This window comes from Barbus barbus, assembly GCF_936440315.1.
Source record: "Barbus barbus genome assembly, chromosome: 22".
NCBI lineage: Eukaryota > Metazoa > Chordata > Actinopteri > Cypriniformes > Cyprinidae > Barbus > Barbus barbus.
Genome location: NC_136750.1, coordinates 23,476,787 through 23,496,384, shown reverse-complemented (window position 1 = coordinate 23,496,384; position 19,598 = coordinate 23,476,787). Strand labels below are relative to the sequence as shown.

At 34.9% G+C, this 19,598-nt stretch overlaps 1 protein-coding gene across 3 annotated transcripts; it reads right to left on the bottom strand.

The window, feature by feature from the left end:
- Positions 1 to 3,017: 3,017 nt before the first annotated feature.
- LOC306888094 (gigaxonin-like) lies at positions 3,018 to 17,888 on the bottom strand. 3 transcript variants are annotated; one of them, XM_079446237.1, is made up of 12 exons: positions 17,758 to 17,888; positions 17,465 to 17,678; positions 15,537 to 15,651; positions 14,794 to 15,144; positions 12,606 to 12,826; positions 12,376 to 12,497; positions 11,369 to 11,481; positions 10,604 to 10,756; positions 10,379 to 10,515; positions 6,442 to 6,576; positions 6,224 to 6,333; positions 3,018 to 5,122 (listed from the first exon to the last, which is right to left on the bottom strand). In XM_079446237.1, the coding sequence occupies exons 2-12, from the start codon at positions 17,650 to 17,652 to the stop codon at positions 4,941 to 4,943; spliced, it is 1,827 nt and encodes a 608-aa protein (XP_079302363.1). In that variant the 5' UTR covers positions 17,653 to 17,678; positions 17,758 to 17,888; the 3' UTR covers positions 3,018 to 4,940. The 3 variants fall into 3 exon arrangements, with proteins under 3 accessions (XP_079302363.1, XP_079302364.1, XP_079302365.1); XM_079446238.1 differs by having other exon boundaries at positions 17,465 to 17,653; positions 17,758 to 17,820; XM_079446239.1 differs by lacking the exons at positions 17,465 to 17,678; positions 17,758 to 17,888 and having other exon boundaries at positions 12,606 to 12,842; positions 15,537 to 15,630.
- Between the last annotated feature and the right edge of the window lie 1,710 nt (positions 17,889 to 19,598).

Sequence of the window (19,598 nt, the reverse complement as noted above, 5' to 3'; positions counted from 1 at the left end):
AGCCATTGCATTATAACGTGTTAAATGATCACACAACCATTCCTGATGACATACTTGTAGAGAGTGGGACTGTCGTATCTTAGACTGTGAATTCTGCAGATGTATGAAGTGTGTATGGTCTGTGGAGTCAGTACAGACAATGAGATCACCACCTCAAGGTCTGATTAATCCCAGAGGAAAGATCTAAACATTCGCACACTGCCCTGCCTTTTTGCTTACGGCTTGTTCCACGCATTGGTTGCTGCGATGAAGGCATCACATCTCTGCTGGGAATATTGTGGTAATGTTGTGCTGTGTAAGCAACCAAAATGGTGAGTAAGAAAAGCAAACTGCATCACTGATCTGCATGCCTCCTGACCAGCCCCTTGACGAGGAAGTGAATCAGGCTGTACAAGTCATTTGCAAGTCGAATCAAATGGAAAGGAGGAAGTCTTTTGTTTATGTTGTCAGTGACCATGGTGGGTTGATGTAAGAGATGTTGAAATAACTTCAACTACATTCAAATGAAATGAGGCTTGCATGCACTCTGACTGGGAGAAAGAATTTTCTTGCTCTGGTCTTTTCCCAAAATACTTGCATTACTCAGTCTGACCAATGGATTATAAAAAGTCGCTTGTTTGGGCCATATATGCAACACTTGGTCACAAACTGCGAATAAAGTCACATGCTGTAAACTTAATCTGAAAGTGAAACAGCTGTCTGTGGTTGTTTGGTTCTTTGATGATGGGCCCTTTACAGGAAAACCCTCGTGTATGCAAGTTACTTTTTTCTTAAAGATGCGTAGTGGGTTTATTTACAAAGTGTCACTTTTTTTTTTCTATTTTAGGACCATTAAGACTTTTGAATTATGACATTATGATATTTTCATGAAAATGAAGCACACTTTCCCCAGTTATGTTTTACGTCTGCCCTCATGAATCTCTACTGGGATACTCCTTTTGATGTAATAACATATTGCACAGTGAAAAAAACTTTTATTAAAAATAATTATTTAATTAAAAATTATTTAATTTTTAATTAAAATAATACTTTTTATTTTAATCAGCACAAATTAAAGGCAGTACAATAAATACTACCACAATGTAAAGTTACTTTTACATTTAAAGAATAACATATAAATATCCCTCAAGTAATATTATATTTTTGCTTAGTAATAAGAATTAAAAAATTTTGTATTACAGCATTTATAGTACAGCAAGAATGGGGGAAGATTTATTTGTCATGAAAATACTGTCATAATTAAAAAATATTAATGGTCCAATATAGGCTTTGTTCTCATTTCATAAAATAAAATAAAATCATTTTAGGGTAAACTTTTTAGCCATGTTCTTCAGTTTTCATGAATTTTGTCAACTCAGCTGTAGCACACCAGCAATTTTATTAGTAATTGAACCTAAACTAAAATAAATTAATTGAAAAAACATAACTTTCATTAATATTTCTATGATCAAATTATTGATCAAAATGCATTCTTTATGCATAATTTTCTAATGCAAAAATACTATTTATAGTATATATATTTATATACTATTTTTATCTGCTCTGATTGGCCGAACACCATAAGCCGCGTCGGAAATGTAAGGCCCCTTTCCATAATCGCGAGCTTCAGCTTTCAAAATTAAAGTAAAGACAGTTAATAAAGTTAACCATCAGTTCAAGCCCGAGAGGGCAACAGAGTCGTTTGACAGACACAGTCTGTCAGAAAAGGTAGAGTTGAGAGAAAATACGATGCGTGCCAGATCCACATCATGTTCGGTAGCGGCAGCTCTTAAAGATATAGAAGCCAAAAACAACCCAGTAACCAGCTGCTGTGATGTCTGTTCATCAAGAACAAAAGGAAAAAAGAGGAAATCAATAACTTTTATAGTTTTAAGGATTCATCTGTATTTAGTTTAGAATTTAGTGTTTGATCAATTCAATTCCTGTATGTTTCTGCTGAGGGGCACAGGTAGATAAATATGACATTTATTATAATGGGTTTATGTGAAGATTGTTTTAAGTTAACTTAAATTAGAAGTTATTTTTAAAGTCTAATAAATGTTAAAATTGATAGCTCTTAATTATAATGTAAAGTTGAATGGCTCAATGGTTAGATATTAGGGGGAAACATTTTTATAGGGAAATCAGTAGTAATTGGTATCAGTGATACTGGCCTTCAGTCATAAAAATAAAGATGCCATTAAACAAATATTTAAAATATACAGTCTTTCTGTTGTTTGTAAATTAATTTGAAGATTGAATGTGAAATTATTGCAATATAAAAGTATTAAAAAACTTTAATGTTAGGTGGGATTAATCGTGATTAATTTCAGAAAAATGTGCGATTAATTAGTTAACTTTTTTAAATCAATTGACAGCACTAATAATAAATATACTAGTGCTGTCAAATGATTAATCGTGATTAATCGCATTCAAAATAAAAGTTTTTGTTTATATAATACATGTATGTTTACTGTGTATATTTATTATGTATATATAAATACACAAACATGCATGCATACATTTAAGAAAAATATTTGTATATTAAATATATTTATAAGTTATATAAATATATACATGTAAATATTTTCAAAATGTATGTGTGCGTATTTATATATAAATATACACAGTACACACATATATACTACATAAACAAAAACTTTTATTTTGGATGCGATTAATCATTTGACAGCACTAAAATATACACAGTGCAGACGTATATTATATAAACAAAACCTTTTATTTTGGATGTGATTAATCGTTGTCCAGCACTAATATATACTGTATATAAAATAAAATAACTGAAAATTATTTTAATAATAATTGATTCATGTAAAATTATATATATAGAACAATGTATATAGTAATATTTTATCTTATTAAATGATGTGACAGTATTTTTTATTATATTTAAGACAATGACAATTTTTTTTTTTAATATTCCTAAAAATTTTTTTGAAAGAAACCGGTTTTAATTTTCCTTTCATTTCATGCATGTTTTAATAACCACATAAAACACACACCACCGACTTCTGCATGAGATTTTATTACAAGGCAGATTTCAAGATTACATTAGAGGCAAATCTAAGCCTGACTTGCACTGCAAAACATCACAAACATGGAATGAGAGTTCCACAGTGAAAATGTCCCTTTAGTACCAGAACACTACTTTGCATAATATAAACATTAGATGCAACATTTTATTAATCACAATGTTCTGGCAGACACCAAGTGTTTTAGTGTTGTGTTCAAATGGAGTCATGACAATGTTTACAGTAAAGTGAGTGTGTTGTTGATCATTTTCATGAGCATGTATTGTGTGTGAAGTCTTGGCGAGGAACACACATTACATATCATGCATAGTTGGTATACTCCGCATTCTGACAGTACTTCGACGTCAATAACAACAGCAAATTTTGTGGTGATATAGAAATTACAACTTACACAATCCTTGGATAGTGCACATCTTCAATCTAGTGACCAGTGCATTGGTGCAAACACCACAAATTGGTCCTGTAATTTTGTTTTGTCCACATTCTCATAGTTAAGAGCCATTTTTGACAAATGCTAGTGTCTAGTGTGTGAAAGTGTGGTATTTATTCCTGCTATTGGATTGCATTTCCATGGTGGTGAACATGCAATGTTCGTCCCTTCAATTAGAACAGACAGCAGCAGCTGAATCATGCACAGAACAAATGGGGTCACCAGATGCCAAAACAGTCCACACTGACAGGAAAGCCAGTTCGGAGGTCATTCACAAAATACATCTCGCCACATAAGGGTGAGACCAGCAACTTGCATCTATTTCTGACATGCTGTGGTGTTTGAGTCCCTGGATATGAGACCAACAGCAAAATTTGATTGGTTAAGACAGGCAGACATCACACAGCCAGAAAGACACATGAAATATCCACCATTTTCGGTTTCAACTTTGACAATACAATGCATATGTATTAGTTTAAACTAAAATGTAAACTCGTGTTCCTCTGATCAGAAAACACATCTTTTTTTTTTTTTACTATTAACTAAGGCTACCAAAGTTAACGGTTGAGACTAATTAAATGTGAATTAAACAAATTTAACAGTAAAACAGCTTAATTCTATAAGGTTCTTTTTCAGAACAAGAGGAGGTCCACAGTTATACAAATTCAGTACAAACAGTCCCGCAGCTGGGCTTTTACCGGCAATATTTTTTCCCCATAAATGAAACCCAGATGGGACTTTAACACGAGTATGTTATTTGCATTTCGTAAGGCAGAATGTACTTACTGGCAAAGTTTAACAAGACTGAAATGTCTCCTGGACACCATTAATAAAAAGGCCTTTAAACAAAAAGGCATCCAGTCAACTTATGCACTTAATATATATATATTTAAAATTATAAATATATACATATAACAGCAAACTTAAAATTCAAGCTTAATTATCAGCAAAAGAGCAATAATATGCCATTTTAAATCATTTCAATAATCAACTTTGATTGTACAGTAGCTAGACACTTCATTAGCAACATAATAGCGCTTGATATGAACATACCACTAGCCTTGATTAGTTCTTGATTTGATTTGTTCCCTTACTTACCAAACCCACATTTAAGACTTAACTATTGTATAAAATAGGCAATTTTGACCTTCACCATGATCAAAAGTGTTAGTGTCAAATAAGCTGCAACAACATCTAGGTAAAATCTATTCATATAAAGCATGAAAATAGTGAGCAGGTCCCATCTAATGTAACAGTGATTTCTGTGACTGGTTAAAAAACCCAAAATAAAAAGATGTACAATTCATCCTCCAAGAAAGGCATCAAACATAGAAAAACAGGACAATTCATTCAAGCTTTCCCACTTTATAACCAAACCTCTGCTGTTGCCAATATAATCCCACAATCCTCTGCATCCTCCTCCAAACTAGCAGACGACGGAGGAGTGACATAAAGCCAGCGGTGAGGATGCGGGTTGTTTATGTGGATTGAACCCGGATCCGGAACTGTCCCTGCTGGAGCTGCAGGCGGAACAGCTTACAGTTAGCGATGCGTAGGGGGGCACAGCTCGTCTTACTCAGATCAGAGGGCATGAGGGGTCTGGTGGGGTGCCAGGTGCCTGTGCTTCTGCGAAACTCACGCACATAGTTAAAACTGGTGCCTGCAGATAAAACATAAAGAAATACATATTATACAGTGAGTATTTTATGCTCTGCTCTACACAAATAGCCTGTAGACGACACATTTTTTGTCATGTTGTATAAGTGTACAGTATTCCAAAATGGCCACCTGGTTTATTTGAGCAAATCTGTTCAATTGAAACATTTTGTATCAATAAACTGGTCTCAAAAAAATTATTTCATTAAACTCACCATTCTGTAGCATTCCCAGAAATCAAACCTTTTTAGAGTATATTTCACTACAATAATACATTGTTATATTATTGTAATACTTAAATATTGCTGTTTATAATTGTTTATAAAATGGTTTAAATTTGTGTATTATATACAGTAATTTGTATAAGCATAAATTGCTGTATTTAAACACCCTAATTGAGATTATCATCCATTTTTATAGTTATATAATAGTCTGATTGTTCTGATACATAATTCATAAGTGTTTTTTTTTTAGTATCACTGAGGTATCATTGAGGTTTTTATTTTTAGATTTTCCATTTTCAATTTAATTTGATTTAGTTTTAGAAATTTTGTTGTGCATTCTTATTAATTTTTTTAAATTATATCTATATAATTTGTAAATTTTTGTTTCCGTTTTAGCTATTTTCGTACATCAAGTTAAACTAGATGAAAATGAGAAGGTTTCCTTAAACTATGTGAAATAAAATAGTTTTCTTAATATTTCACTTTATTTAATTTAATTTCAGTTAACATTATTTTTTTTTCACGTAACATTTTTTTAATTGTTTTAGTTGACTATAACAAGCCTTCAAAATATCTTACATTATACCTTATATTATAAAATATATATTTCAATATATACCTTCTTAATTTCTTTAATGTAGTAATATACTTAACTAATTAAATTAATCAAAATGGTAGCTTGTAATTTTTCAAAGTAGCTGATGCATTGGTCCTCAAAATGTAAAAAAAAAGTTAAAATATGCACTGGTTGTAGCTTGAATGTATAAGTTATCATAGCACAAAAATGTTTGACCTTCTCAAAGACGGAATTTGAAGATATACGTATAAACGACGTTCCTAGACAGAGGATAAAGTGCGATTATAAGACATTATCAGCTTACCAGTGTCAAGTTCTCCAACCACATATATACTGGCACCAATGGGAACAGCTCCATAAACAAAAGACGATGTGGCCTGTATGCAGAGGTTCTGGTCATCTAAATCCACCCACCTGAGAGAAAAGACAGACATGCATGTCTCTAGTATCTCTCTAGTACTCTTTATTTAATCACTCTAGCATTACACTAGTATTGTACGAGTGTTGCTTTGAAGAGCTCACCTTTTTAGTTCGTCATGGAAGAACTCAGACTTGCAGATGGTCATCTGACTAGACTCTGGATTGTCAGCGTCTCTGTTCCTCACACCACCAAACACATAGAGCTCTTGTCCAATCCCACATGCCACCGCGCCAAACCTGAGGAAAACAAGTGTGAAATTATGCAGCTGCGTTCTGGTCAAGGAATAGTGCACAAATCACAATTATGTCATTTAGCAAATTGCCGATAATACGGAGTACTTGCAAATTAAGGCTTCAGACACAAACTAGTCTTCATTTAATAATTTTGAAATGTAACTAAAACCTAGCAAACATACATAAGATACTTACTATATTGCTGTTTTTAATTTGTCCCCCCCCCCCCCAACTCTGTGAATACTAAGTCAAGTCTTCTGTGCAAAGTGCTGTTGGTGTTGCGTCAGTAGTTAGTACCAATGCAGTGTATCCCAAATCAGTTACTTATGAGGTTTCATGGTGTTTAGGATGCTGCCTTAGAAGGCAGTAGGCAGCTCATTAGATTGTGTAACAGAGCTATGGACAAAAGTATAGTCCAAACAAGACAAGAACCAAGAAAAATGGCTATTTATGTTCCTCCAGATGGTGATCAATTGTTTCCAGTTACTTGGGTTAGACTGATAGGTCCCTTGACTACTATTGCTCTAAAGACACATCTGTAAGACATCACAGATCGTAGGGTGTCTCCGTTCTCATAGCTGTTAGAGCCTTATGAAGATGTGCTGCCTTTGCCTTAAAATGTAATCTGTTTAACTTTTGACATTTCTCTGCGTCATAGGCAGGATGTGAAAAAACATTCTCTTAATTCACATCTACAAAGAGCATGCTGCTTTGAGTGGCCAGTATTTGCGGTTTGAATGCATGGGGCAAAGATATGATGAATGACGTTTCTGCTGTTTCTCATTATCAAATTATAATGTAGCCTCTTTCACACCTATTCAGTGAAAACCTGGTTACCTAAATGTAATAAAATTACATCACCATCTTTTCAAGGTAAAATGTTATGAAACAAATTGCAAAGGCACACTGACACATTTATTGTGTTATATAAAAATACAGACCCTTACACAAAATCTTGGCCTGTATCCCTCCACTGCAAACAGTTTGCTTAAAGTGTATTTAAAGGAACTGTTCACCCAAAAATAAACATTTGCTGAAAATGTACTCACCCTCAGGCCATCCAAGATGTAGACGAGTTTGTTTCTTCATCAGAACAGATTTGGAGAAATGTAGCATTACATCACTTGCTCACCAATGGATCCTCTGCAGTGAATGGGTGCCGTCAGAGAGAGAGTCCAAACAGTTGATAAAAACATCACAATAATCCACAAGTAATCCATAATCAGTCCATCAGTCAACATCTTGTGAAGTGAAAAGCTGCATGTTTAAGAAACAAATCCATAATTAAGGTGTTTTATCTTTAAACAGTGATTAATGTGTGCATATTTCTGTCATGATTCAGATGAAATTACTTTTTCACCGGAGAAAGCAATATTATGGATAAAGGACTTGCATTTTAGCCTGAAGCAACGGTTTGACATTAAAAACATCTTAATGATGGATTAATTTATTACAAACATGCAGCTTGTGGATTATTGTGATGTTTTTATCAGCTGTTTGGAATCTCATTCTGACGGCACCATTCGCTGCAGGGGTTCCATTGGTGAGCAAATTATGTAATGCTAAATTTCTCCAAATCTGTTCTGATGAGGAAACAAACTCATTGACACATTGGATGGTCTGAGAGAGAGTAATTTTTCAGCAAATCTTCATTTTTGGGTGAACTACTTACTTAACTCACTGATCGTGAACAGAACAAGCTTTTAGGTGAGTGTTTGTAAATTGCTTTGAATAGAATTGTCTGCTAAAGGAAAAAAAGAGTTTGGTTTTCTGAAAATATTGAATAACTTGCACGTCTTGACTGTACTATGTGGGAGGTGTTTTACCATGGCTCCCTAAATGAAATATCTACAGTAATAACAGACTATATAGATTTCTGTGTGCAATCGGTAATACTAAGGAGATACAAATCCATCCAAATAATAAAATGTATATAACTAAAGATGTTAAGCAGGTGATGAATTTGAGAAAGATTGCCTTTAAGAAGGTTATAAAACAAATAAAGTGTCTAGAAAAGGAGTTAAAGGGGAAAATACGAGAGGCAAAGATGGCATATAGGTCGAAATTGGGAAAGGCTTTTAAAAGTAATCGTGTGAGACAGGTATGGGGTACCATGAAGGGAAGGACTGGATTATCAGATACAAAGAAATCATTAGTAGTAGATGATGAGATTGAGTTTGCAAATCAGTTGAATACATTTTTCTCCAGGTTTGATGAAGGGAATATTTTAGATAGGAGTATGAGTATTATTAATTTGGTCAGACCAGAGTGTTCAGACAGAATTGATCTTACAGTTGAACAGGTGAGGAGTACTTTTAAACAATTAAACCAGAGGAAGGCTACAGGACCAGATAATCTTAGTGCATTCATTCTGAAAAAAATTGCAGATGAGCTAGCAGCTGTATGGCAGCCTATTTTTCAGAGGTCCTTAGATACTTATGTTATCCCTGATATGTGGAAGACTTCACATGTAATACCTCTTCCAAAGAAATCTGGGGCAGAGGAATTAGGTGATTTTCGGCCCATAGCCTTAATGCCCATTATTATGAAAAATTGTGGTAAAACAACTCCTAAAGTCAATAGAGGGTAATTTAGATACTTGTCAGTTTGCATGTAAGCAAAATTGTAACACCGAAGATGCAGTAGTAACATTGTTACATTTGATCCTGGAACATCTGGATAAGCCTAAAACTATAGCTCGGGCCCTCTTTTTGGACTTCAAATCTGCATTCAATACAATACAGCCAGAGCTTCTACCGACAAAAATGATTCAAATGAAGGTAAACCCTTATTTGATTCATTGGTATTATTCATTTTTGATAGGTAGAACACAGATAAAGTAAATCAGACATATTCAAATTCATTAGTTACTTATTTAGGAGTGCCTCAGGGGTGTGTGAGTTCACCTTTTCTTTTTGACACAGTGTTATTGTCTTTATTTGGGAGTGAAGATGATCTCAGTATGCATCAGTATTGTACAGAGAGATTAGTGGAGTGGTGTGAGAGGAATTCACTTGTTATGAATTAAAAGACGACAAAGGAAATTATCTTTGGACTTCCAGACAACACGCATCAAACACGAGTGACTATACATATTACACCGATTGAAATAGTGTCTGCATATAAATATTTGGGTGTCTATGTGGACGCTGCTTTATCATGGAGTGCACATATAGAGTATGCTTGTTGTAAAGTACAACAGCGTATTTATATTCTCAGGAGACTAAGGGCTTTTAGAGCAAACAAACAGATTTTGCTTATGTTTTTTCAATCTGTAATACAGAGAGTTGAACAATATGGAATATGTGCTTGGTATAGCTGTCTCTCTGTTCAACTCAAAGCTCGACTGGCGAGATTGATATCTAACTGTTCTAAGATTGTGGGTCAAATGCTTGAGCCAAGTTTTCATGAGTTGTACAAGCCTGACAGGTAAAATTATGTCTGATTCTTCCCATATTTTGTATGAGGAATATCAACTTTTGTCATCGAATAGAAGACTGAGAGTACCATCTGCCAGATTGAACAGATTACGTAAATCTTTTGTTCATCAGTCAGTAAAATTGATTAATCAGAATAGGGGGTCTAAGTAGGCAGCAAGATTCTGAGGAATGGAAGGTACTTAAGCTTTTTGCATTGTAGATGGATGTGTACCAATGTGTATTTTTGTGTGTATTGTATTGTGTAATGTGTATTGCTGTGAATTAATGTTAGACAGTAAACGCTATGGGATGCGAGACAATTTTTGGAAGAAATTCCAACAATAAAGTGAAATTGAATTGAATAAACGTCCTTTTACACACTTTACCTCCTTTCCTTAAGAGGGCAGACTGTAGTCCACTGCTGGGTTTTGGGGTCATAGCACTCCACAGAATCGTAAATCTTACCATACGATCCTCCACCCATCACATACAGTCTCTTTTTCATGGTGGCACAGCAACCGAACTGAAAAATAAAGACACAAAGTGTGAGAAGCATGAGTGTGTTGCAGTCCAAGTGTGCAGATTTGTACAAAAAAAGAGCTAAACCTCACTTTGCGCACTGTGGTCATTTTCGGTTGTGTTCTCCAAACATTGCAATGGGGGTCAAACACCTCCATCGTGAGGAGGACCTCAGTGTCTTCGTTCTCTCCACCCAAGACATAGATCATCCCATCTAACTCTGCAATGGCAAAGTGCTGCCTGGCCTGGACAGACGCAAGAAAATACAATATCACAATGCTGACATCTGGTGGCTAATGTAAGATCTGCACTATAAAGATGAGATTATGCAGTATCTACCACTTTCAACTAATTCAAATCAACAAACAAGCTCCTTTACACCAAGTTTTATGTCTAAATATCTATAATATCTATCTGCAGGACAATTTTAAGATATGGATTTTCCTATTTACGTTCATTCACTTTGCAGACGGTTTTATTCAAAGTGACTTGCAAATTAGCAAAATATAAATAAATTAATACAAAACCATCCCAAGAAATGTCATAAATTTTCCACAAAGAAATAGATTTTAATGATAACATAACCTTCTGTATCTAATTGTTGCAAAAAGCTTAAAATATATTGCTTTTACAATTAACATTAGCTACTAGATGACTACAATAATTTTATATCTTTTTGATCATTTTCGTAATTCACAAAGCTTCACAGGTTCAGAAATGTAATATGCAGTCTTGTACCACTGTTTTCATTCAGATTTTGCATATACATTTTGTTTCAAATCACATTCATTCAGACAGCCCACCAACTGCTCGATAATGATAATAGGTAGTTATGTACTATGAGGAAAGAGGAATACCTGCATCATCGCTGGGATTTGGGTCCAGGTGTTGGTCTCTGGGTCAAATTTTTCTCCACTGCTCAAGACAGTTTTATCCTCATTCATTCCTCCTACTGCAAACAGGAACCCCTCTGATTGGACATACAGATTATCAGTTAATTACAGTTCAATAATAGAACACACAGAAGCACAATAATCCTCAGGATGAACTACGCACAACAAGTCAGACTCTGTAATTAATTTAAAACAGTCATACATAGTTTAATCTATTTAGATTCATTAGCAGATTCAATGGATTTTTGGAAATGCTCAGGAGAGCATCTGATGGGTTTATATTGCTGTGGATGTACTAAACTTAAGATAGGATGTGGTTCTACATCTTTTCCAGACCGCATGCTAAACAAAAAGCAGGACAATTTTAAGATATGGATTTTCTTTCAATTGCATTGTAAAGCCAAATGACTCAAAATTAAGATTAAGGGCCAGAGAAGTCTCTTATAATCACCAAAATGGCATTTAAGTATATTTTACATTGTAATTTGTTCCTGTGATGCAAAATTGAATTGAATCAGTCATAACTCGACTATTTAGGATCACGTGATCCTTCAGAAATCAGTCTAACATGCTGATTTGTTACTCAAAAAATGTTTCTTATCATTAATGTTAAAAACAGTTGTGTGCTTAATTTTTTTGTGTGTGAAAACGATAAATTTTTTGATGAAAAGTAAATTAAAAAGAACAGCATTTATTTGAAAAAGAAACATTTTGTAACATAAATTACTTTACTCTCACTTTTGATTAATTGAACACATTCCTACTGAATGAAAGAATTTCTTCCTTAAAAAAAAAAAATGACCCCAAACTTTTGAACAGTAGTAGAGATCATTGGAATTATTTATAATTGTGGAAATGATGCATAATCATGAGCCTTACAGATAAGACAGATCAAAATGAAAAACAGAGCCGCGTGAGCGCTATCTTTTGTTTAAACATCAGTATCAAAACAATACTGAGAAAATACAAACCTGCTGACACAACCCCATGGCCAACACGCTTCTCATTCATTGGCATCAGGTCTATCCAGAGCTGCCTGTTTCGGTCATAAAGCGGACACATGCATCGCGCTGCTGCCGTGGGCTTCCGAGAGCTGAATTTGTAACATACAGGAATTCAGGGCAACACACAAAAAAAAAACACAGTAAAATATAATCTTGCATTATCTAGTTAGCTTCATGTTATGCATGTTCATACTCACGTCCTCTCCTCACCCCCTACGGTGACGATACACTCAGAGTAGCCGCGGGGTTTAAACGCAGCAAGCAGTGCCTCCCCCTGCTGTGCTGCTCCTCCCAGAGACTCCATACAATAATTCCGTATCACCTCCCTCATCAGGGACTCTCCGAGGATCTGCTCCTGGAGGTAGCTCTGGTCCAGGCCTTGAACCCACACGGCAGACATCACCTCTTTCATATGGACCTGGAAGAAAGGTATCCTATTTAAAAAGGACTGATGTGAATATCAGCTCAAATAAATAGCAAGAAATAAACAACAAACTGTTGGAAAGTTTGGAGTCAGTAAGTTTTGGTTTGAAAGAAATTAATAGTTTTATTCAGCAAGTTTTTGAACAGTAAGATTTTTTAAGTTTTTTTAAAGAAGTCTCTAATGCTCACCAAGCCTGCATTTATTTGATCCAAAATACAGCAAAAGTAGTAATATTGTGAAATATTTTTACTATTTAAAGTAACTGCGTTCTATCTGAATATATTTTAAAATGTAATTTATTCCTATCACCAAAGCTAAATTCAGCATCATTACTCCAGTCTTCATTACTTCAGTGTAACATGATCCTTCAGAAATCATTCTAAACATACTAATTTGCTGTTCAAGAAACATTTTTAGTATTATTATTACCTATTATTATCAATATTTAAAACAGTTAAGTACATTTATCTGAAATCAAAAGCTTTTGTAACATTATACACTATACAATTCAAAAGTATAAGTTTTTCATTAGTTTTTTTTTTTTTGGGGGGGGGGGGGGTCTACTCTGTTTTACTCTACGCTGTTAATATATAACATAATAGTAAGGCAGCGGCTATAGATGCTATTTACACTAAGTGCAAATAGCATATTTTCTTAGCGATAGATAGATTTACACTAAGTGCAAATAGCAATGGATTCTATTTACACTAAGTTAAAATAGCAAGATTTTCTGCTAATTATACTACTTATTGCAGATAGTGGCAATTATCTGCACCTCAGTATTGTAGTACATTATAAAACAGTATGCAGTAATAACGTATTGAGTGTAAATTATAGTTTTAATTCATATTATTAAAAGGATGCCACCTTATTGGGACAATAAAGCTACCCTAACCCTACCCGATACTTTTATTTTCAACTTTTTGATTATTTCCTTCATTTTTATTGAATATATGAGATTTCAAAACTTCGCAAAAGGCGGGTTCGAACTCGTGTCGATCGCATAAAAAAGCACGCACCTTACCATCTACACCACTGAATATGATATTAAATGAATGTCTTTTTTCAGTTTTGACCATCCCAATAACACGTTGGTGGGTGGAGTTAGTGTAAATAGCCTTTGCCAATAAGGCGGGCTATTTGCACAGTACATAAATGTTTTTTGAGCAGCAAATCAGAATATTCAAATGATTTCTGAAGGATCATGTGACTGGAGCAATGACGCTAAAAATTCAGCTTTGAAATCACAGGAATAAATTACATTTTAAAATATATTCAAATAGACAATATTAAAAATATTTAAAAATTGGACTGTTTTTGCTGTACTTTGGATGAAATAAATGCAGGCTTGGTGAGCAGAAGAGAGTTCTTTAAAAAAAAAAAAAAAAAATCTTACAGTTCAAAAACTTTTGACTGGTAGTGTAAATGGTCAAAAGCGACAGTAAATAAGTGTATAATGTTAAGAAAGATATCTTTATCTTTTTGATAAAATAAATGCAACTTTGGTAGGCATAAGAGCATAAAAGACTTTTTATAGCATTTTAAAATCTTACTGACCCCTAACTTTTGAACAGTAGTATTTATTTAAATTGAATATATACTATTATAATTTTTTGCTAATATTTTGAACTAGATTTAATTTTTATATTTTCTGTTTTAACATTAATTTATCACTTTTTTCAAATTAAACAGAATTTTTATTTATTTGTTTTAGTTTAGTTTTGAGTTATTTTAGAACTTCAAGTTAAACAAGACAAAACGAGAAATTAAATAAGTTCACTTTTTTTCATTCTATTTTACTTTCAGTCAAAGTTTATTTTATTTCAAGCAACTAAAATGTTTGTTTTGATTAACAATAGTAACCCTAGATTAAATAAATAGGATTAACAAAAGTAAAGAATTGCTTATGTTTTCCTATGCCTGTGAATATGGAACCCTTCCAAAACATTTGTTCCACTCACTCGCCGAGCTTCAGTGTCATGGCCAATCCAGCGGACCACGGCCTCCAGAACGTGCTTTTCATTCCCCACGTTGAGCTTCTCGATGGACAGCAGTTCACACAGGCGATCGGGCGGCTGCTCCAGGAACTCCTCTGTATTGGCCACATCTCGAAAATGCGTCTGCAGGTACTCTGTGGCCACATGGTAGACATGGTGCAGGCAGTAATGCAAAGAGAAGACCCGAATACCAATGCAGTTCTCTGCGGTGATGCAGCTCTCCAGGAACTGACAGCACAGAGATTTGAGATCAGTGAGGAGCAGAAGATCAGCAGCCTGGACCACATCCTGGATTGTGTCTTCACTCAGGGTAATCTAGAAATCAGAGCGCCAAAGAGAAAGGTTTTCAACAAACAGTCAACTATAAAAGCATTGTAATTATGACAATGGAAACCCAATATTTTGTGACACCTGTATGTTTTTTCTCATTTTGATAATTTAATTTCCATTATTTCCATACCCATAATTGTATGCAATTATAATTGATTATAACAGAATTAATTGTAATGGATAATGATTTCTGAAAATCATTTAAAGATGGCACTCACAAAAGAAATCTACAATTCAATGTTTTATTTTTTAATTATTTAAAAATATTTTTTATCTTTTTATTACTTTTCTGGGCCTGAAAACCATCATTTTAAAAGTCAAGGTTTTCCCTAACAGAGGGAAACATTTATGTAGCATTTTGTTAGTAATATAATTACCTCCCCACTGAAAATGTAGTCCAGTATCTGCCTCATGGTTGTGACAGAGATCCCTTGCAACTCAATTTTGTATACAGATCCATCCTCCTTTGGTGGGTTGTAATTTAATTTGGTCCTGGAAACATGAAGTAACATGAATTTGCATTCACTGTGAGCTAATAAAAGGACTGACCTTACAACTTGGAGAATTGTTATATAAAATCCACTATCAAAGTTCTACAAATTTGGGATTTTCAGTTTTAGAGCTGATTAGAGATGTGCAAGGATCTGTTTGGCAGACAGGGTTTTGCACAATAGAGTATTGCATACCATTTCTTTCTCTTTTTTTACATAAAAAAAAAAATGTTACTTTTGTAAAAGAATCCTCAACTGACCAAAAATGTGGGGGTTCTGAGTTGAGTTGAGCCAATGAGGGCAAAAGAGCCTCGATACAATGTTTCCAGCTCATGTACTCTTTCATTGGAGTGATTCAATCAGCTCATATACTCTTTCATTGGAGTGATTCAATCAGCTCATATACTCTTTCATTGGAGTGATTCAATCAAGTAGACTTGGATTATGATGTGTGAAGAAATGCCTCACCAGATAACAATGGCTCCAACATATCAGCGTTTTCTGTTTGCTATTGCTTATTGTGAAAAATACTATAGAAGTCATTATAATCAGTGATGCCGTCTACACTGGATGCTGTGCGGCTCGACACGACAAATCCTGACAGAAAACTGCTGCCGCGTTCTATTTATGACATGCTGACACAAATTTCAAATGATTTTCAGCGGTCGCTTTATCGCGTCCAGGCAGACTTTAGCTGTTGTGGCGCGCCGCGTCCAGTGTAGATACGGTGTTCCTAACCTATCGAGAAGAACCAAAGCAAACTCGACGTCCGATCGCAGGCCTTCCGCTCCTTGAGTTCTCTCCAGCACTGGAAAGCTGATATGATATTTACATGGGTAAAATATCATATCATATTACAGAACACTCTCTCCTCCACATCACGAGTAGACACGCCCCTTACTGCTGATTGGCTACAAGTTTGTTTTGGTACTCGGCCCAGACTCAGTTTTCTAAAGCGTTTTTGAAAAACTAAATGAAAATAAGAAATGTTGCCCTATAAACTAGCTAAAATAAAATAAGGTTAATCACAATTAATCACATTCAAAATAAAAGTTTTTGTTTACATAATATATGTGTGTACTGTGTATATTTATTATGTATATATAAATACACAAACACACAATATATATTTTGAAAATATTTACATGGCTTTGCATGTATATTTATAAAATGTATATTATATATACATATATTTAATATATAAACATAACATTTTTCTTAATTATATACATGCATGTGTGTTTATCTATATATACATAATAAATATGCACAGTACACACATATATTAATAAACAATTCTATTTTGGATGCGATTAATCGGGATTAATCATTTGACAGCACTACTTTTTGTTATATTTGATTTTATTTCAGTTAGTGTTTATTTTATTTTTAAGTAATGACTTTTTTGTGGTTTTAGTTTTAGTTTATAAATTGAATATCCGAGCATCCTTGAACTTACAGTTGTTTGAACCATTTTCATCACTTTGTAGTTATTTCCTTTTAGAGGTTTTCAGTTACAAGTCATTGTCAATGCATAGAAAAGACTAAGGCATTCATTAATATTTCCCCTTTTGTGTCCCGCAGAAGTCTCACGAGCTGATACAGTAGTTCACATGAGGGTGTGTAAATTACTTTTTTTTTTTGCGTGAACTATTCCTTTAACTGACCCAAGCAACAGGCAAGGTGGGGCGGTTTGGCACACCCATATGACACATTGCCCAAGGGTCTGCTACAAGTCTGAGCACACACACCAGCTCTACTGATCTGATCTCCTTTCATGCAAATGTATCCTAGTCTCAAGCTTATTCTCATACCTGATGTATGCACTAGCAGCAGCCAGAATGTTTTTCTGAACAGGAATCTGTTCACCATCCAAAACCAGCACTGCATCTTGAAAACAATCATCTTGTCTTAAAGACTGAAGGACCCTTAGAAGCTTTTGGGAGTGTTGAGGGTCTGACACCACTGATCCAGCATCAGCTCCAGCTGTAGGGTCTGACATGCTGTTAGAACAGACAGACAGGTGATCTGTGTACACAACAACAACAACATGGTTCATGCTTGTATTATATAAACAGAATCACCGCTTTAAATCATTCAAACCCACCCCAGTGTACTTGCAATAAACTTGTTCTTGATGTTCGCTGTAACTTCAGCTGCTCATTATCGGTTGTCTGTGGCAGAGAAACGCACAATGCAGAAAAACAATTTGGCAAGTTAGTGACGCTGCGTTACGTCACAAGGAAGAGCGTTTTAATTTTCATAATAAAAGCCCCCACCCCCCGCCCCTCAAAAAAGAACACTCAGGCGTATTTAGAACTAGTCATAGAACATATGGGAACATAATTATCCATAAAATATTGTATAATAATTCACTGGATTCTTCGTTTCATAGTTCATTTGAATTAGGCAATTTTAGGAAATATTGAAGACTATAATCTATGTTCATAGTATTCAAATAATTTTTAAATGTTGTTTTTAAAGTGTGTGTGTAATAATATTTTATATGTCTGAAATGCCACCTATAGAAATACATACAACTGCTGTAGGATTTACTTAGATAATTTTTACTTAGAAATTGCTAGTAAACGTCACAAGCAGGGGAGAGTGCAACATATGGCTTATTTCTTCAATCAGGAATGAGCTACAGTAATGATATTCATACTGTACATGCTAACTCAGCCCCCCCATCCTTCCTGCATTAAATTAGGCACATGTGACCATACCTTTTACCAAAAATAATTTTCATGGTAAAAAAGTTTGCGTGAAGCATTGTAAGAACATATTATTTATATCTGTGTTTTCTTAGCTTCTAATAGGCATAGCTAGCATGTGTCAAAGATATTGTGTCAAGCTATTATACCAAGTTTTATCACGGCCGTCAAGGGTAGGGACAGTTGAATCAGAATCAGAATCAGAAAGAGCTTTATTGCTTTATTGGAATTTGTTTTGGTGTTAGGAGCTTCCAGTATAGAAGTACAAACATAGTGCAGACAACATATAATTAAGGTAATAAACACTAATAATGAAGAGAATAGACAATAAATTATAAATAACAACAGTAATAAAAATACAAATATACAGAAAAGAAAAAATGAAAAAATGTCCATAGACAGAACTGTGAATGTGCATTTGTCTTAGGTACGGATGAGGGTTTGATTAGTTATTTACAGATGTACAGTACTGGGGTGTGTTATGTGTTGTTAAGGTGAGATAAGGCCTGGGAAAAAACTGTTCTTGTGTCTGACTGTTCTGATGCTCAGTGATCTGTAGCGCCGGCCAGAGGGCAACAGTTCAAAGAGAGAGTGAGCTGGGTGTGAGGGGTTCAGAGTGACTTTCCCAGCCCTTTTCCTCACTCTGAAGATATAAAATCTTGGAGGTTGGGTAGAGGGGCACAGATAATCCTCTCAGCAGTCCTGACTGTCCGTTGTAGTCTTCTGATGCCTGTTTTGGTAGCTGAGCCAAACCAAACAGTTATAGATGAACACAGGACAGACTCGATGATGGCAGTGTAGAACTGTTTCAGCAGCTGCTGTGGCAGGTTGAACTTCTTTAGCTGGCGGAGGAAATATAGCCTCTGCTGGGCCTTTTTTCACAATAGAGTCAATATGATTGTTCCACTTCAGGTCCTGGGAAATGGTAGTGCCCAGGAACCTGAATGACTCTACTGCAGCCACAGTACTGTCCATGATGGTGAGTGGGGGGAGTGCAGGGGGGTTCCTCCTGAAGTCTACTATCATCTCCACTGTTTTGAGCGTGTTGAGCTCCAAGTTGTTGTGACTGCACCAGACAGCCAACTGCTCAACCTCCTGTCTGTAAGCAGACTCGTCTCCGTCCTTGATGAGGGCGATGACTGTAGTGTCGTTCGCAAACTTCAGGAGCTTGACAGAGGGGTCTTTAGATGTGCAGTCATTTGTGTAGAGGGAGAAGAGCAGTGGAGAGAGAACA